The sequence below is a fragment of the Calonectris borealis genome, chromosome Z (genome assembly GCF_964195595.1).
Source record: "Calonectris borealis chromosome Z, bCalBor7.hap1.2, whole genome shotgun sequence".
NCBI lineage: Eukaryota > Metazoa > Chordata > Aves > Procellariiformes > Procellariidae > Calonectris > Calonectris borealis.
In genome coordinates this window covers 45,335,032-45,353,243 of record NC_134352.1, presented here as the reverse complement: position 1 = coordinate 45,353,243, position 18,212 = coordinate 45,335,032, and the positions used below count along the sequence as shown (strand labels likewise).

The following is an 18,212-nucleotide window of genomic DNA, read 5'->3' as shown; positions in this document are numbered from 1 at the left end:
CTGGTGAAATCGGTTTCATTTGCTTGATTGGGGATGTGAGGTTAGCTTTCCATGCCTTGCAGCATTACACTGTTCCCCTCTGCTGCAGTTTGGAGGTGTCATTCATTTTGAGCGCTCTGCAATAGTGTGTATTACTCAACTGTTGAACACCAGAGTAAGGGAGAAAGAACTCTTAACCTGCATTACTTTGTATTTTTTGTGACAAATGTTTAAAGAAGTCTCTTAGAGATATGCTAACAAAGTATCTCATACCCAGTTTTTATTTTCCTATTAACCTTGAACAAGTCAACTCTCACCTAAACTATTCAGAAATGGTTTCTCGGTTTACTTAAGCCTTTCTCTGCTGACGAAATTTGTTGTGCTCATTTACACTCTAACACCATCATCTAGGATGAGTCTTATATTCATCTTCTAGAGCTATATACTGTTTTAATCTTCTGGTTTTAAACTGAGAATTACATTTTGCTGTCTTCAGTGGAGTTGCTTTTGTTTCATATTAGCAGAAATGAAATCAGCATGTATGAATGTGAATATATATCAAAAGAGAATTGTTTAATCCATAACCACAAAAATCTTCCACTTGTGCCACCGTTTCTATACTTTCCTACAAGAGATGCAAACAATTTCTAGACCATACTAAATAATATTGAAAATCAATAAAGCTGTTTTTACAAATATTAGTCATAACATCATTTGAACACTTCTGACATCTGGTGAAGGATCTGAATAATATGATTACGTATGTAAGATGAGGAAAACTGATTTCTTCTATCTTAGTACCACAATAGCCTGTTGCAATTCAAGAGGAATAGCTCCATCAGCTAAATTATAGTAATATTATTGATTTATGTGTTAAAAGAAAAGATTATTATGCAAGGGAAGTATCCAATTTGATTACATTTACATCTGGCCTTTTGCCTCTCAATTACACTCAAGTTGTTTAATTTTGGTAAAGTCAGATAAAACAGGGAAGTTCTAAAGTGCTTGAAAATAATGGATTTTACATTGCAGACAGTTTCTTCAGCCAAAATAAATCAGGTCCCATCAGTAACTGTGAAGGTTCTTCTAAGACATGCTGAGAAAAGTAGCAACCAAGATATTGATACAAAACATTGTTCTCCCTTTCCAAAATCAGCATTTAGAATAAACCAAATATTCTACAGCATGCGACCAAAAATTGATTAACCTCTACTATACAATAATCACACTTGTGGGCACAGTTAACTGACAGTTGTTAAGAGACTCCAGATACTTCATTTTGAGATAAATGGAATTTTATTTTTAGGGAGAGAGTGATTCCTCTTTATAATAAATTTATAAAAGTGCAATATCTTAAATATTTACTGCATGCAAGTTGTCTTTTTTTGTTAGCATCATATAAAGTAATCTTATGTAATAACTTATCTCTGCAAGAATACATTTGAACTTATTGTCGAATTAATGAATCTCTTCAGTTGAGTGGCAGTCTGATCATTGCATTAACCACCTCATACAAGACTGTAGGAAAAAAAGCAAGTTTTCAGTAGCATTTTGGCAAACACAGTTCTCTATTGACAAAGCAAAATGACATATTAAAATGGGTATTTTGGCCCAGTTTGGCCCATGTTAGCCTACTATATCCTTCAGTTGACTGTGTTACAGCTATAGTGTTATAGTTTTGTTTTCTGAAATGCCTGTCCACAAGGCTAATTGGATCTGCCCCCAATTACGGGAACTTTCCGAAGCTATTCTTATTCACAATTTGTCTTTAATTTAGCCAGTATAAATCAACTCTGTAATAATTACCAGAACTGAATCTGATACGTCAAGCAACCTCCCCTTTATGGCAAACAGGACTAAGAAAGATACAGAAAAATAATCAGAACAGGATGGCAGGAGGAACATGAAGTAAGATTAAGCAAAAAGTGCAGTCTTCTTCAGCTGTATTACACTTCATCAATTGTTCAATTTTAGCAGACCAATTTACATTTAATTCACAAGGATCAGAAAGTATTCCAGAGTGTACATACATAAAGCAGTACTGTAAAAACATTTTCTTTAGATGGCAGGAAGCAATTAATCAGTGTGACAGAGGAGTGTGAATGGAGAAAGGAGGAGTGCCTTGGACAAGGACACAGTAAACCTTAAATGTCATGCACAGTGACAAGGCATTTTAAATACCTTAAAATGGAAAACAATTTGTTTTTTTTTTAAGATCTTACTGGAAATGAACAAGAACTATTCTTTTTTTTTCCTGAGATGAATGAAAGCCCAATTCTTGTATTTCTCCATCCCTAACACCAAGTGTGACCTGTTGGCTTCAGTCTGACTATAGTCGGGTTTAGTCCATCTATACACAAACTTGCTTAAAGGGGAGCAGAAAAGAGTTTTCCTTGTCCTGTACTTTCTTTTTTTTCCAGGATAAAAATGCAATCAAGACCTTTCAAAGTGAAAAGAGCAATCCTTCCAAGCCAGAATAGCTAATAGCCCATGAAGTGCATAAAATGAAGGGTTTTGATACTACACACTGTTCAGGACCAGGTTTTAATGGTAAGGGAGTGTTACTCCCCTTTTTCCTAACTTCTAAGCCTTTTAGCCACACAATTCTACCTCTTCCATTTAGTCAGCTTAGCACTTGTCTGAACTGTTGATTAGCCAAATTGGCCGAAGCCCCTGAATATTAGACTACTAAACCAGCCAAGCAAGAAGAGCAAAAATGAGTGGGGTTTTTCACCCAGTTTATTGGCTGGCCAAGTGGTATGGCTGACGCAAGGAAGAGGGAAAACCCACGCAGCCGAGAGTCGGGAATTGAGGAGTCTTGGAGAGTGGTTCCTTTTGGTAGCAAAGAGCTATGAGCAGGGGTCAGCTGCCTTGATACCAGATGCTGAAACCAAATGCATTCCTGAGGAGCTAGCAACTGTGTATTTTGTGGTGGTCTACAAATACTCTGGAACTCCTAAGTGTTTGGGACAGTATCCTACACGGCAGTTGGCAATCGGGCGATATGATCATAGTATGTGATGTAAGGTTTTATCACAACTATGCACAATTTATCACACAGATAGTTTCTACATCTATTTCACGAACCTAAATATCACCTCTTACACTATATTTTTGTTGATGTTCTCTTCACTGAGACATAAAGATAAAACAAATACTTCCCCACTGATCCCTCTCCCTTACATTCTGCAACAGGAAAGAAAAATCAGGAACCATTCACTCAAACCCTTGCTTAGGCAAACTGTTTAGACTCCAAGAATCTTATTTAAACTGTTGGGGTCACATAATAGAGATGAAGATTTGAGATCCACTGATTGTTGACCAGATATGAGCCAGACTCCTGAAAAGCAACACGTAGACATCTTTCCGTTTGTTGTTCCTATCATCATATAGGCGAACAAAAAGATCAAAGAAGCAGTCTGCTCTTGCAGTACTACTACAATCAGCCAAATTCACCTCGCCATCTACAAATTCCGAGTTTCCTATTAGTGAGATATAGACTATTGTTTCTTTTCCCCCATGCTTCCGAGCTTCCATTGTACACAAGCCAAAAAACCCGTTTAATACTACTATCAAATGACTGTCTCCACTGTAACAAACCTTAAATGTTTTTAATGTTCTGGCTGTAATAAAGATATTCTGGAAATTTTAATATTTAGACAATGAGGACAGAACACGTATAATTGAAAAGTAATAATGGAATAATACATCTATCCAACATTTATCCATAATAAGCAGCATTTTGGGAGAACAATAAGCCCAAATAATATTTTGGAAAAGCTAAATTTCAAGGAATGAAGATACTATAGTACGAAGTTATGGCCAAAAATACTGTATTTTTAACCAGCAACATTTTTGAGGGGCAGTAACTGTACAATATTAGTTTTTTTTCCCAAAAAAACTATTTCTGTCCCTCAAACAACACACAATACATGCATTTAAATGACACTTTAAGAACAGCAAATATGATCTTTATTTTTAAATACTGCAAGTTTAAAAATGTTATCTGACCCCCCCCAAAAAAAAAAAAAAAAAAAAAAAATTTGGTCAAATAAGGATTTCCTGCAGCATAGTAAATGAGGAATCCAGCAACAGACTTCAGCTTAGACTGTATTTTGAGAGAAAAAACCCAAACCAACAGATTTACAGTAAGATTGATCTGGCTGACTAGGTTTTTCACACGATCTTCAAAACCTCCCTCTATTCCTTTCTTTCCTGCAGCATGGCTACTGTGAAAAAGCTTGAATTAAACTTACAGTAAAATCCCTTTAACTAGCTAAATAGTGACCCTCAATGTATTGTTGACTACGTAGAAATGTTTCTGGTTTGATTGATAGAACTCAAAATGTTATGGGTAACCAAAAGCCAAAAAAGAGGAAACATCAATAGCTCATCTTCTCAAATGAAACATATGGTTTTGCAAGATTTCTACTAAACTAACAAACAGGACAGGGACAGACGGCTTTAGTTGTTTAATGCATACTAAATTTTAGAATTTATGGTTTATGTCAAAAGAGGGACTGTATTTACAAAAGTGTGAATTTCTAAAATACCATAATTAATTACCTACACAAGGACATTTTAATTTCCTAACTTAGGACAGTCTGTCAAAAACATATTTACTTTACTGGTCTCTTAGCTGGAGGTAGGTCATTTGTAGGCCTTGTTAATATGATATGCATATTAACATTAGTTCACTAATGTAATAGTCTGCAGGATAACCATGCACCAGAGCTCCAAGAACAGCAGCACATATAATAAATTAATTGGGTAAATTTTATTTTTCCATATGGGTTAACACGTCTTTGTTTTCTCCTGTTGTTTCATTCTTTTATGAAGAATTGTAACAAGGAAAGGGTCATGAGGTTGAGTAACCTGAAAGTCTTCTGCACCTTACAACCAAAGACTGGGAGTCTAGCAATGTCTTTATATGCAGCCCTTTTCCCCCCATTTAGAGTTTTTGCAAATCATGCAGTCAATTCTGACTGATATCCAGCATAAAAAGTCTCTTCTCCACTTTCAAACTTAAAAAAGTGATTCACAATCAAGTGGCAGTATGATTAAAAATTACAGTCCATACACCTTGACAATCAAAAGAGTCTGAATTATAAAAAGTAAACTGCCCTTATAGCTGCATCATCCTATATATGTAAGGACAGTGCCAGTTAATTTGTGAAAAAGGCAAGTTTAAGGTTTCTGTAAAACACGTATTACAGCTTTCTTGTGCTAGTGAACATATAGAATACACAGGTTCCCAAGACGTTTTCCCTCCCTCCTCCCCCATTTATGACATTCAAAGAAATCACGTAATTTTGGCAAAGTTAAAAGGGTTTCTGTCTTGATGTTTTTGCCTTCAGCTTCATGTTAGAGGCACAAACTTCTGGACTCAAGCACTATAAGGCATAGTAGAAACCACCAATTAAAACAACAGCACCACCACCACCACCACCACCACAGAATGTACTGCAGGTGGGAACAGCTGTGTCATTTAAAAAGGAAATGTTTTTGTAAACTGTCACACTGCAATGCTGTGTTAGGTGATTCATGTTAAGCTTGCCTTGGCATGCCGAATATTTTTTTTTTCCCCAGAACATGCTCAAAGGATCTAAACATTGCCACAGGTTCAACTTACCTAAAATATACCAGCAGTAGCCCCGTGGCACACACTCTTGAAAACTTTTGCAATCACAATATAACTATAAAGCATGAGTAAACCTTTGTTTTGTTTTTATACAAAACTCAGAACCACATTTCCTTCTCCCCCACCCAATATCCCATAACAAAACAAAACAAATTAAAAAAAACAACCAACCAACCAAACCCAAACCTTTGTTAGACACCACTGTCTCTTTTTTTGTCTTTTTTTTTTTTCTTTTTTGGCTACAGTTCCATTCATAGCACTGAATCCAGCGTGGCAATGTATTCCCAGGTTAAAAGAAGGGATATTATCAACAGTGGAACTGTGAAAACAAAAGCTCCGTTGCATTTATAGCAAGATCACGACCAGTTTTGTAATGCTGTATGTAAGAGGCACTGCTCTGATCCCCAATTCAGAATGTCAGTGTCACTTTTTATAACCTAGATCTACCTGCTTTAGCTTTATTAAATAAAATGCTTTAACTCCTTAAAATCATTAACAATAGTGACTTTTTGGTTGTTGTTGTTATATCTAAGGTTTCTGCAGTTTCTGAAAGACTGTTTGATTGATCTGATGTTCTGTATTTTTTCATGGTATTTTTAGGGCAACAGCATATACCCATTAGTACTTATGTACAATGGTTTGAAATATCTCTAAACTTACTTTTCTAATAAAGCCTATTAGAAAAGTAAAAGTAACCTAACGTGACTCTGCCAATATAAATTAAATTTGTATTTAAAAGCCTACGTTCCAATCCTAGATATAGCGGCATAAATTCTTCTAGTAAGACTGGTTTCTACACCTGTATAAAGTCCTGACAAGATTTAAACATTGTTTTGAATGGCTTCTGTCTGGGTGTCTCCAATTTACTTCTACTCAGGAATGTGCAAATGATTTTATACAGCACGATGCTAGTACCGCTCTGTACTATAGTAATTTTTTTTGTTTTGTAAATAAAAAACAACAACAAATCCCTAGTCAGAAATAAACTGACAAAATTTACATTCTTCTCTCTTAAAAAAGTAAATAAAATAACATTATTTAAAATGTGAATTAGCTATAAGACATACAATACAATTACATAGATACATATCAATACAGCACATTCAATTTGCCAAAAATTAATGATTACAAAGCCAATATGGATGCTGCCATATATATATATAGATGTATGTACAATGATTATAGCATTCATAATTGCACTATACCTACAACCAGTTTTAAATTACAAGGTGTTTTAAGAGGGAGCAAAAAATAGCAACTGTTCTTATTATTGTTGTTTTGGAGTTGGGAGGGTTAAGCATGAAAAACGTCTCATTCGTATTTATTGTTAACTTTGGTAATCAACTAATAAGCCATTATTTTTTCCACCTCCCATCTGCCGCTATGAGGCAGCAATTTCTGTGTTAAGTGCACTCTAGTGCTACTTGGCATTACAGATAATCAATCCAATTACGTGTCTGAACTCTGAGTTTTCTGTAGCTTGCTAGCAATCATGCACCTGGTCAAAAAACACCTTTCAACCTAAGCTGCAGAATAAAGGCTCATCAATGTGTGCTGCATTTTTGTTGTTAAAAAATTGCACATTTAAATTTCAAGAATGATTTTTCTCACTGTTTCATTTACATTAATAAATCTTTTCTAAAGAACATTGAGAGAGGCTATTTTGCAGGAAAGCCTATCAAATGTCTGTGAATCAGTTAGTTAACAAGCAACCTTATCAAGAAAGGTTCCTGAACGTGATCTCTCATCAATAGTTTCTTGTCATACGACTAAAGGTGCCTTGGTATTATTACAGAAAACAATCTCATGCTGTATCTGACATAAGGAGAGATTTAAACTGTCTTTAAATTAGTAGACCACATGCGTGTGTATGGTGCACCTTGTAGCATATTCACTCACGCTGTTGGTTTTGGCATTAGAAAATGGAACACTTTCTAAAAAAGGGAACATATGAGCTGAAACTGTTTGTTCATCATTTGGCAGTTGACTCAATCAGGTCAGTTCCCAACCCATCAGTTTGGCATTTCAATCAGTATCTTATGTTTCAAGAGCATTGGTTTTATAAAAAGCCAGATTTGGCAACATTAATTTTATACAATAAAAATAATTTTTCTACTATGGAAAAAGAACACTTAAAAAAGCTCTAACTTAAGAAAAAAACCCCACACAACTGAAAAAAAAACACTGTTTCAGGCTGTAGCCACTGGGGAAAATGTAGTGTCTATGACATTTCTATTTGGCATTTGTGAATAAAAGAAGAGAGAAAAAAATGGCACATGGCAATTAAAAAGAAATTCTAACACATCCCACGCACATCCCAGGTTGTGTCTTAATTATTTCATTACTGTCTTCTGTGCACCTCTCCAAACTGTGAAATTATGGTTAAATTTAATATCCTTAGACACCTGTAATCCTATTTTGCAATCCCAATATTTTAGTCCCAAAAGTGAAGACAGAATGAAGACACCCATGTCAAGAATTTAAAAATCACAGTATCAATACTTCTGATCCATCAGAGAAAGTATATACTGTAAAATTAGAATGACTGATCACTTAAATTTTGATGATAGTATTTTCCTGACCAAATCACTCAACAGAAAATTTTTCACCCAGGAATGCAACTAGGGAAAAAAAGGCCATTGTACCATGTAAAAGATAAGGGGGGAGGGGAAGGAGGGAGAGAGAAAGGGTCAGGGAAAGAGGAAACAACCTTGATTTTGCTTCAATAGCAAAAAACTGCTATTTTTTGTAAATGTACGACTGAGAATTTAAAACACATCGAGTCACAAGGTTTTGCCTAAAAAATGAGGAAATGTGCTGTGAATGTACTTCAGCATCTTTTGGTTTTCCTCCATATAGTTTAAATAAAATCATAATATTAACTACAAACTCTGTGGACATTCACAGAGTCCAGGCCGGCAATAAATTAGTATTATGCAAATTGTTTTCACAGATAATACAGTCCCTCTTGTATATCTTTAATCACGCGAAGTTGGTTTTGGAGGGCCTCCTAGGCACAGTTAGACCAGGTTGTACTCCTTCAGGTTTAACTGTAGGATTGTGTCCTTGACAGCAGCAAAGACGAAGCGGATATTCTCTGTGTCTGTAGCGCATGTGAAGTGGGAGTAGATAATTTTGTCACTGTCTGGATTCAGGTCTACGAACATCTTCAGGATGAACTCTCGCGCCGCTTGTGCATCCCGTTGTGGTCCTGATAATTAAGAAGAAAAAGTCAGTTTTCTTAAAGTCGATTCAATATTTGAACTTCTTTAACAGAAAACAAGAAAGGGTCAGTCTGTGGTCCTCATGTAATAGAAGACAGGGAACTTTTTACTAATCAATAGTATCATATAGTGGCTACTTTCTTCCTGGTAGGAACTATGAAAAATAAAGATGAAGGAAATTTCAGAGATTCATCACGTCAGAGCTACCATGTCAAAGCTGCTCTTTTCCTGCTGACTATCCTCTTTCTTCGGTAAGATAATGTTTAAAACACATGATTTGTAACTGCGCGGAATGAAAAATCAGCCACACTAACAGATCTTTTAAAATGTTAATAGAATTGGTGAATGTTCAGTCTACATCTAGTACATTTAAATTATACGTAAGTTCTTTTAGCACTGCAACATATACTAGTTTTATGAGGGTTTTAATAGGTAGCATTATGAAGTTATGTTCTGAACTGGTCTGACACTGTCACCAATAGAACTTCATTCACTTTAGTGATAATAAAGTACCCGTGCTCTCCAGCTGAAGCTGTTTGATTGCAAAAGGCTCATGTTCTAACAAATCACTTGTTATCTAAATTATGTATGATAATGATCCTATCAGATCTAAATTAAGGTTGTAATTCTCAGAAGGATGCAGAGTTTACGTAACCAAACCACATATTCAGCTTTGCAGAAGACAGAAGGTAAAGTAATGACTCCCAGCCTGGAACAGTGAGGATTCATTCACGTTCACAGCCAGAAGAGCAGTGCAGAAGCAAGAACATTAGCCATAGGCTGTTGAATTCTGTTCCGTTATTCCAGTGGTGTTTCTGAATGCCATTATTCCCTTGCTCTCCTGTTTCTGGAACATGGGTTTCTACAGAACAAGCATGTTTTCTCTGCTGCCTCCTCCTCATTGGTCTTGGTCTTGTTACACGACAATATAAATACCAGCACTCAGCAGTTACATGTACCTCTGTCCTTCAGTAGTTATGAAATCTGTCAGCCCATGCCCACATATTTTTCAACAATTGGAAAATAAACCTTATTTTTAATACTTCAAGCTTACAATTGCTACCATTTCCAATTTGGATAACTCCATAAAATTTAGGTAGGGAACGCATGGAAGAGAAATCACATACTTTCTGATGTGCTGCAAATCCATGTAGAGGGGGAGTAAGATTCTGCAATGTATGGGTGTATGCACATGAACATATATGTACCTACATACACGTATACAGATTATACATTTCCTGAGATTTAGGGATGTAAACAGATCATAAGTTCTCTGAAGCAGGACAGAGGATTGTTCAACACTTCTACAGCTTCTTAAACACAACAGGGTCTAGCCTTTGGTTTGGTCACCCAGACTCTATAGAAACGGCAGCAACAGTAAGTCTCACACTACCACGAATAAATTTGCAGTATTTGTGAAGAACACTCTTAGACTTTCAAAGACAATGATTTCTTCAAAATAAATCATTTACTGTTTTAAACAACTTCCTAGACTTTTGTTAAACAGCTTCATAGTACCTAGACACAGCGCGCTCTCAAAAGCTACTGCACTATTCAAAGTCTGTATCCAAATTTGCTTACCTAATCACACCTCCACTGACTATCATGTAATTTAAATTTTTGTTTGACTGAAGTTCAAATGGAAAATTGAGGTTAGCAAGAAAGTTTATGACCTCAGGAATTTAGAAAAAAATTGAATGAGTTGACGTTAAATTTAGACTGCAAAGTGGTGGTGATCTGAATACTATGGAGACTTGGAAAAGAACTGCCATATAAATCAGTTGGTTTCTTGTCCACTGCTCCCTAATCAGCAGTTTTCAAAGAGTGTTTCTACACAGTACGTTCAAGATCTGTATAAGAATAGATCTATATGAGAAGTACTACATCAATATTTTTCTCTTCTTTTCCTCCCAACTATGGCCCTTTTTTGCCTTTGCCCTCTCTCCCTCTTCCAGGTCTTCATTCCAGTCTGCGAGTCAGTCTTCTAGTACTAGCCATGCAAGGATGCCTTCATGTGATACACTGACCCCTGAGCATGCCTCAGTCCCCCTTCCAATGCTGTTACTATACACCCTGCAGCAGAACAGCTTAGTTTAATTTAATCAGTCCAATCTGCCATCCTAGCTAGCAGGTCTCATCCCTACGCTACCTTCTCCCTTGTGCAGGAAAACGGATGGGAGAAGTGATCCAGCTGAAAAATACCTAATACTGATCCCTTCCTCAAATCTTCCCACCTCCCACATCCCCTGTCCTGTGCTGGGACAGAAACGGGGATCGCATGGTGACCTCTGCAAGCCACAGACCCCATCCTACCACCAGAAGAAATCGAATCAAACCACAACCTTGTCTGTGGCGTTAAGTCCAGCAAGATCTGCAGAATCAAGAGACAAAGACTCTCAAAGACTTCCAGGTCTTGACTCCAACAGCCCTACCAGTCCATAATCTTTTTTTCCCTCACCAATGGCAAAGGACGGGAAAAGTAGGGTTTCTCTGAGCTGAGTGGTTGAGTTTTGTCTGTTTTTTCTGGACAAGCATTTAATACAGGCTTTAACATCAGTTGAGTGGTGATAACAGAGCAGACTGTAGAGTCTTCTCACCTTTGGGATGTCATTTAGGGAAGCTGTCATATGAAGTAAACTCAAAAGAACTAGCATATTTCTATTCAACTGCCAGTTCTCTTCTGTATAGCACTATGGAACTAAACTTACAGTGACTTGTAAATAATACGGTCTGATATTGCAGGCTGTTCACTGTTTCCTTCCCCTTAAATAGGCAACAAAATGTAAATTTTTCCTATTATTACTCTCCATGTTTGAACATGAGAGATTTAATCTCTTATTCAGTTTTCAAATCTGCTATTCCCTCCTTGATGGGACAGAACAGATTTTTTTTTTTCCCCAAAAATAGGAGCGTTTAGTTCTGTAGACCTCTTATTATATGAATTTGATTTTTCTCTCTTACCGAGGCCTCCACTCAGTTACCTCAAAATACTTAGCTTTTTACCTCAGGAAAACTTTCTGAAAGTACAGTTTTAGTAGAAACAGCTGTACAATCCACATAATTTTTTTATGGAGAGGCACATTAAGCTTCACATAAATAACATAAAATTAAAACAAAGGAAAAAAAGAGGCACAACAAAAGGGTGGAAGGAGTGGTAATGGTTTCTGTGAGTGCCACATAGAGCTTATGATACTTCCTCTCAGATATTCAGCCTTACACAAAATTGAACCTCAAAAAAATAGAGTATGAGAGACATTGTGTAAAAGCAAGGAATGCATTTTTATTTCGTTTTAGCTTTTATACTTCAGTTCAAACCCTCACCCCAAAAAGGACAGAATGTGGTTTACTGCTAATATGACAATATTCATCTAGAAGTCAACAATTTCCCATGAAAGGTCCTGCCATCCTACCCACAATTAATTACAGTATAAAATGAAATCCTAGCAGTCTAAGAAAACCAACAAGAGTTCAATCACATTTTAAAATTTTAGATGATTAAAAATTGCAAAGCACCTTTCTTTTTTTAAACAGCAAAATATATCAAAGGATCTATCTGTCTAGCATTTGGACAAGGCTATTACAATTTGTCATTACTGCAGTGTAAATAGAGCATGAGCTCTGATGTCATTATACTTACCGTCATACTCTGGAAAATAATCAACTAGATGGGAGTACATAATTTTCTCCTCTAAGAGATCTTTTTTATTTAAGAACAGAATGACTGAAGAGTTCTGGAACCATGGATATGTGATAATTGTCCTAAAGAGTGCTTTACTTTCTTCCATTCGATTCTGGAATAAAAAAGAGAGTGGAATTTTGGTGATCATGAAAGTAATTTTTACTTTTTTTTTTAAATAAATTAATGCAATTTCACTTTATTTGGTAAGCTGATCCATTTCATGTTTTGCACCTTCCTACCAATATGTAAAGTTCAAGTAGTTAAATTACAATTAATAAATAAGCAGTTAATTAAATACGCAGGCATTTTCCTTCTGCAAATTCAACCGCTCAAGCGTAAGTATTCTTTAGAACACAGGTCATGAACATGAAAGCTGTAACAGGCACATTTGTAAAGTCTGAGTATGTACAGCTATGACCAGCCAACACACTGGTGGGTATTGAAATGCATGTGTTTTGTGGTAGGGACAAGTGTACCACAACAAGACATAATAACAAGTTCAAGGTTTAAGAACATTATTTATTTTATAGGCCTTTCTCGACCTTTAAATGCAGTTAGTTAATCCTTAGAAAAAGATCAGCTTTAAAATAGTTGCAAGTAAATTTGCAACCTAGGAACATTTCGTCAACGCCAAAGGCTCATGACATAAAATCTTAAAATTATCTGTAAATTGCTAAATTTGTTTCTAACATCATTGGGTTAGCGTGTACTTTAATTTCTTAACTGCTCCTGAAAACCACTTTGCATTATAGCTGAAATGTAAGTGAAGCCTACGGTTCTATTTGTAACACTTTTCTGTCCCTGTAAAACTATGTTATGATTTGATACAGTTCTGAAGAACTATTACGCTGACATGATGTGGTTAATTCAGAGTCAGAACAAAGTGAGTTCAAACCAAAGGAATTAACTTACTCTTTTTATTATTATTATTTAAAGCTGCAAACCCCAGAAAAAGACTGTTTCACCACCAAACGGGGCTCCAGAGAACAGCAGCAAGGAGGTGAATCCTGCAGATTCTGCTGTATTGCTGAGCCATACAACAATCAGATAACTCAGACAGTTTTGCAATAAGTGTATCTTTACTTGCATTAATTTGCATTTTAAGAAGACCAACATAAGCATGAAGAAAAGGAACTTTTAAAAAACCAAACCAACCAACCAAACAAAAAAAACCCCAAAAAACCCAAACCCTAAAAAAATTCCGTTTTGTAGAAGTTAATGGTTTGATCTCTTATGTCACCACAGAATCTTCAAGCAATTTATAAAACTTTACCTCATGCTGGAGTAGTGGGTAAAAATAAATAACCAAATTTATAGATTGAGAAACTAACGAAGACTGCTTTCTTGCAGTCAGTTCTTATGACTCACATTGATTTCAATGGTGCCAGGATTTCATTCAGAAAGGAGAAAAACTGAAATGTCAACAGACCCGAGCATAAAATCTAAGTCCTTAGACTAACTGTTAATCAGATCATGTATTCCTCTCAACGTTCTATATAGACTTCTTCTCTAAACAAGGTTTTACAGAAAGGCAAAGGGAACTACACAATAGTTGTCATTTTTACAGTTGTTGAAAAAGAGAAGGCAATGTAAACTTAAAAACACCTGTTTAAATTATGAATATTTACCTAAACTCATTAACACTTGGTATCTTCTAATGTGACACTCGGAAGGTGAAACAGTGTCATGACTCAATTAGCAGTGTTCTTTCACTGCTTTCAGTAAATGTATAAGCTATTGAAAACTGCTTACTAAGAAAAGCGCACAGAAAACACAAAGAAATTACTTCTCTAGAGTATGTGTTCCTGCTTTTCACAAAACCCCTTCAAGAGGGCTGCAATATTTTCATCTATAATGCTGATTTTTTTCCATATACATAACATAGAATTGCAAAGACAAAATAAATAAATCGGCTTGGATAAATTTATGACCCTTTCTCCAGGAAAGCTCAAGAAAATTGTTTCGCAAACATTGTTATTAGACCCAGAGCACATTTTCATTTTCTGTTTCAAAGGGATGCCAAACAAGATGAAGCAGAAAAGGCATGCAGACTAAAGCCACATTGATACCATGCCTAAAACAATTCTGGCACCCCATCAGCTAAAACATTAACTCTGTAAGTGCTGCGTACCACAAAAATACCAGGAAACATACACAATAAAGAACAAAATATTGTGTCTTCAATGTAAGAAGAGTATGTCTACTACAGTCAAAGCTTCATTTCATACAGAAGCCACTTGCCTCCAAAAGTCATCCAGTTAACTCTATTTCCAGGAAGAGCCAGGCTAAATCTGAACCTGTTCCTGATTCTGGGAGAATAGGCTTTGAAGAGGCAACAGCAGTAGACTGCTGCCCTTGCTAATTTTGTATTAAATTATCCAGTCCTAAACAAAATTAACTGGAAGTCAGTGAATTGTGGGAAATGATAAAAATGCACGTTACATTGCCAGAGCCCACTGACGGAGAATTATTTCTTACAGTACGAGGATCTTGTTCTGTACAGTCGTACCACCTGAGGATATTGGGAAAGTAAGACAATAAGGTCTTGCGCACCAAATGGTAGCTCTGAGGAACACTAACTATCTCAGTATAGGGATTACTTCAGAGTGTACATCACTACAGAACAGCTCCTACTGCACCTCCACCTGCAGAATGAAGCAAACAGCAGGGATTAAGACATCAGGAAGGCTGCAGACACATTTTCTAAGGAGTTGGCAAAGGATGACAACCTGTCCAAATCAGTTAAGAAAAAGGTCACTCTCCTTAAGATCCATAACTGATAGTTCTATGAATTGCCATGATCATTCTCAGGAAAAGACCACACAACACTTACAACAGAACTGTGGAAAAAAGACTTAGGATATCACTGGTTATCTTCTCTGAATGTATGTCACATTGCAATGCACAGACAAATATGCCTTCACAAAAAACATATGTAATAAGATGGTACTGCTAGAACTTTAAAAGAACAGATTAGTCAATTCCAAGGATTCAATGCAGATTTCATATAATTCATATTTTAACAAGTGTCTTGCAACGGGTCGTGAATATATTAATTTTAACTAAGAAAATTCCTTTTCAGTTCATTGCATGACGTACATAACATTATGTATATATTACTATATGACTGCTATGGTCAATGCTATTTCACTGGAAGAAAACCTTAATCTTAGATGCAATGATGTCATAAAGGAATTGTCCATGAGCTTGTCTGTTTTCTCTGATTGTATCAGCTGGTCTAATAAAATCGTTGCCTCTTCCTACAGATCTTGCTTATTTTAGCATTTGTATTGTCCGTAGGTATCCTCTGAATGAAAAATGTCAGTTGTATCTGACAGCATCATAAATTACAGGGCTGTTATTGTATTCATATGTCATATTAACATCATAGTTTTGACATCTAAAGATCAAACGAAGGAAATCCAAAATCTATAACTGAATGTTCACTCTGGGTTTTGGTTTTTTCCCCCCAGTTCTTTTGTAACTTTATTATGCATAGACTTAATAATAGTATCATAGTCGAAAATTCAAGGGGACTCAGAGGAGGGGGAAAAACCTAAATACACCTAACTTCACACTCAGGTTGGGCTTTTTTACTATTTTTTTCTGCCTCTTCTTAGTGCCACGAACTGCACTTACAGTATGGACAATACTATCAAAGTGTAAGAAAACAAAAGTACTTAACATGCCCTAAAGAGAAGACAGATACTCACTGTATATTGACCATAGCTGTATCTTCTCCTGGTGTGTAGTCGTAACATAATAAAACCTAAAGGTTCTATCTCTTCTGTTCCCTCCCTATAACTCCCACCTTCAGATGAGCGGTTTTTCCATAACTGAGCCCTTCCTTAGCAAATAAATAAAAATGCTTACCCATTGCTTGAATTATGGGAAATCTCACTGGCTTTTTCCCTTTCCCTATCCTTAAGTGGAAGGTAGAGAGGATCTCATTAAATACATACTAAACTCTCAGCACTTTTAAAAAACTGTCCCAAAAGCCAGCACTGTAAACTTGAAATTAAGATGTATCATTATGAAAAAAAATTAGCCTCTGGCTTCTCCTTTTGATTCAATCCCACATACTGAATCAAACCATTTGCTTTTCATAGTTTCTGTTTTAACAGAGAAGAGTCAGAAAGTTTAAAAGAAGGCAAAGGCACAACACAAGAGGCACAGAGATGAAATGTTATAGCTTCAATACTAATGGAAAGTGATGGACTTCCTAGGAAAACATCGTGATCTGTATTTTGAATTTAAGGACTGTTTTGTTAAACTTGTCACTAAAGGACTCGGCATAGTTATAATGAAGAGCGAGTGCAGTCAATTTATGTGGGGCTAGGTAATAAATGTCCAACACAAGCTCTGAACATGAACATTAAGGGAAAAATTAATTTCTTATGTTATTAACATGTAAAGAAGCTGGATTCAGCAATTCTAACGATAAATATGCATGTATTTCTGCAAAGCTACTCCTTTGCTTATCATTAGGCTTAAGTCAAGATCTTGCTGTCAGATGCTCTGTTAGGAAAGGAGTAGGAAAGTATCATAATACGCTCTTCCATTTCTATGTAGCTTTTCCCAAGAGGCAACCTTCTACATTCTCTGCATCAAGACATTGGGACGCTTATATTTGGAGAAGAATTTTGCCTTTATTTCACCAGAAACTACTCATTACAAAATCAGAAACAGTAATTTACAGTTTAGTTCCAAAATCAGACTCTTCATATAACAATAATACTGCTCCTACCCAATACACATTCAGGGTCTGGCTACTAAATGGCTTCCGAGTACGGGCTAGGTCTACCAGCGATAAAAACACTACAGTTAGATGACAGCAGTTACTATTGTAACCTGAGAGAACATAGAGAGCATGATTATGTACAAACACATCAGCAGGGATGCTACTGCATCGCTGATACCACTAAGCACCATACAACATGAATGAGTAACAACCCCATATTTAATTTGTTTAAATGTGAACAGTGTAAGTGCTCACAGTGACTGTCACACATCTTCCACTGAAACACCACTGAAATGGCAGCAGAGTACTGACTCTTGCTGGAAGGCATCTCTAGAGTTCGTCTAGTTTAGTCTTTCATTCAAGTAGGACTACTGACAACATGGGAGCAGGTCAGTCATGGCTTTGTCTTGGCAAGTCTTGAAAGCCTCTACAGACAGAGATTTCAATACCTCTCTGGTTTCCCTGCCCCACTGCTAAACTAACACCCAAGGGAAAAACGTTTCCTAATACACAACCTGAACTTCCCAAGCCACAATTTGTTATATTGTCTACCTAGAGAAGTTCAGCTCCATGGCACACATGCAACTCTTCAAATATTTGTTGGCAAGTATTAGTGTCCTCTCCACTAGAGTAAAAAAGCTCAGGTCCCTCACCTTGTCTTCATAGGATATGGGCTCTGGGCCCTTCACGCCTTTCCCAATGGTTTATGTGATCATGAAATCGCGTTTATAAACCCTTTGCAATTAGTTCAGGTGAAATGGAATGGAGTTGTATTAAGGATGGTGAACAGACATTTTGACATTCTGTCACTCTGTAGATGTTCTGCAGGAATTGAAAGATGGCCTAGAGATTTTAAAGTAGATTTTATCTGCTTGAGCAGATAAAGCAATATAGGTCCTGAGTTCACCGTAACAGATTAAACATTCTGACTTGGCTTCACTATTTTGT

The 18,212-nt window shown here is 36.3% G+C and overlaps 1 protein-coding gene across 2 annotated transcripts in view; it reads right to left on the bottom strand.

The window, feature by feature from the left end:
• Positions 1–535: 535 nt before the first annotated feature.
• LOC142075712 (guanine nucleotide-binding protein G(q) subunit alpha) overlaps positions 536–18,212 on the bottom strand; it is a 130,817-nt gene continuing 113,140 nt past the window's right edge. For both annotated transcript variants that reach the window (XM_075137496.1, XM_075137497.1), the window contains exons 6-7: positions 12,482–12,635; positions 536–8,831 (exon numbers count right to left, since the gene is read on the bottom strand). In XM_075137496.1, coding sequence (XP_074993597.1) covers positions 8,641–8,831; positions 12,482–12,635 — 345 coding nt within the window. In that variant the 3' untranslated portion in view covers positions 536–8,640. The remainder of the gene's footprint in view (positions 8,832–12,481; positions 12,636–18,212) is intronic.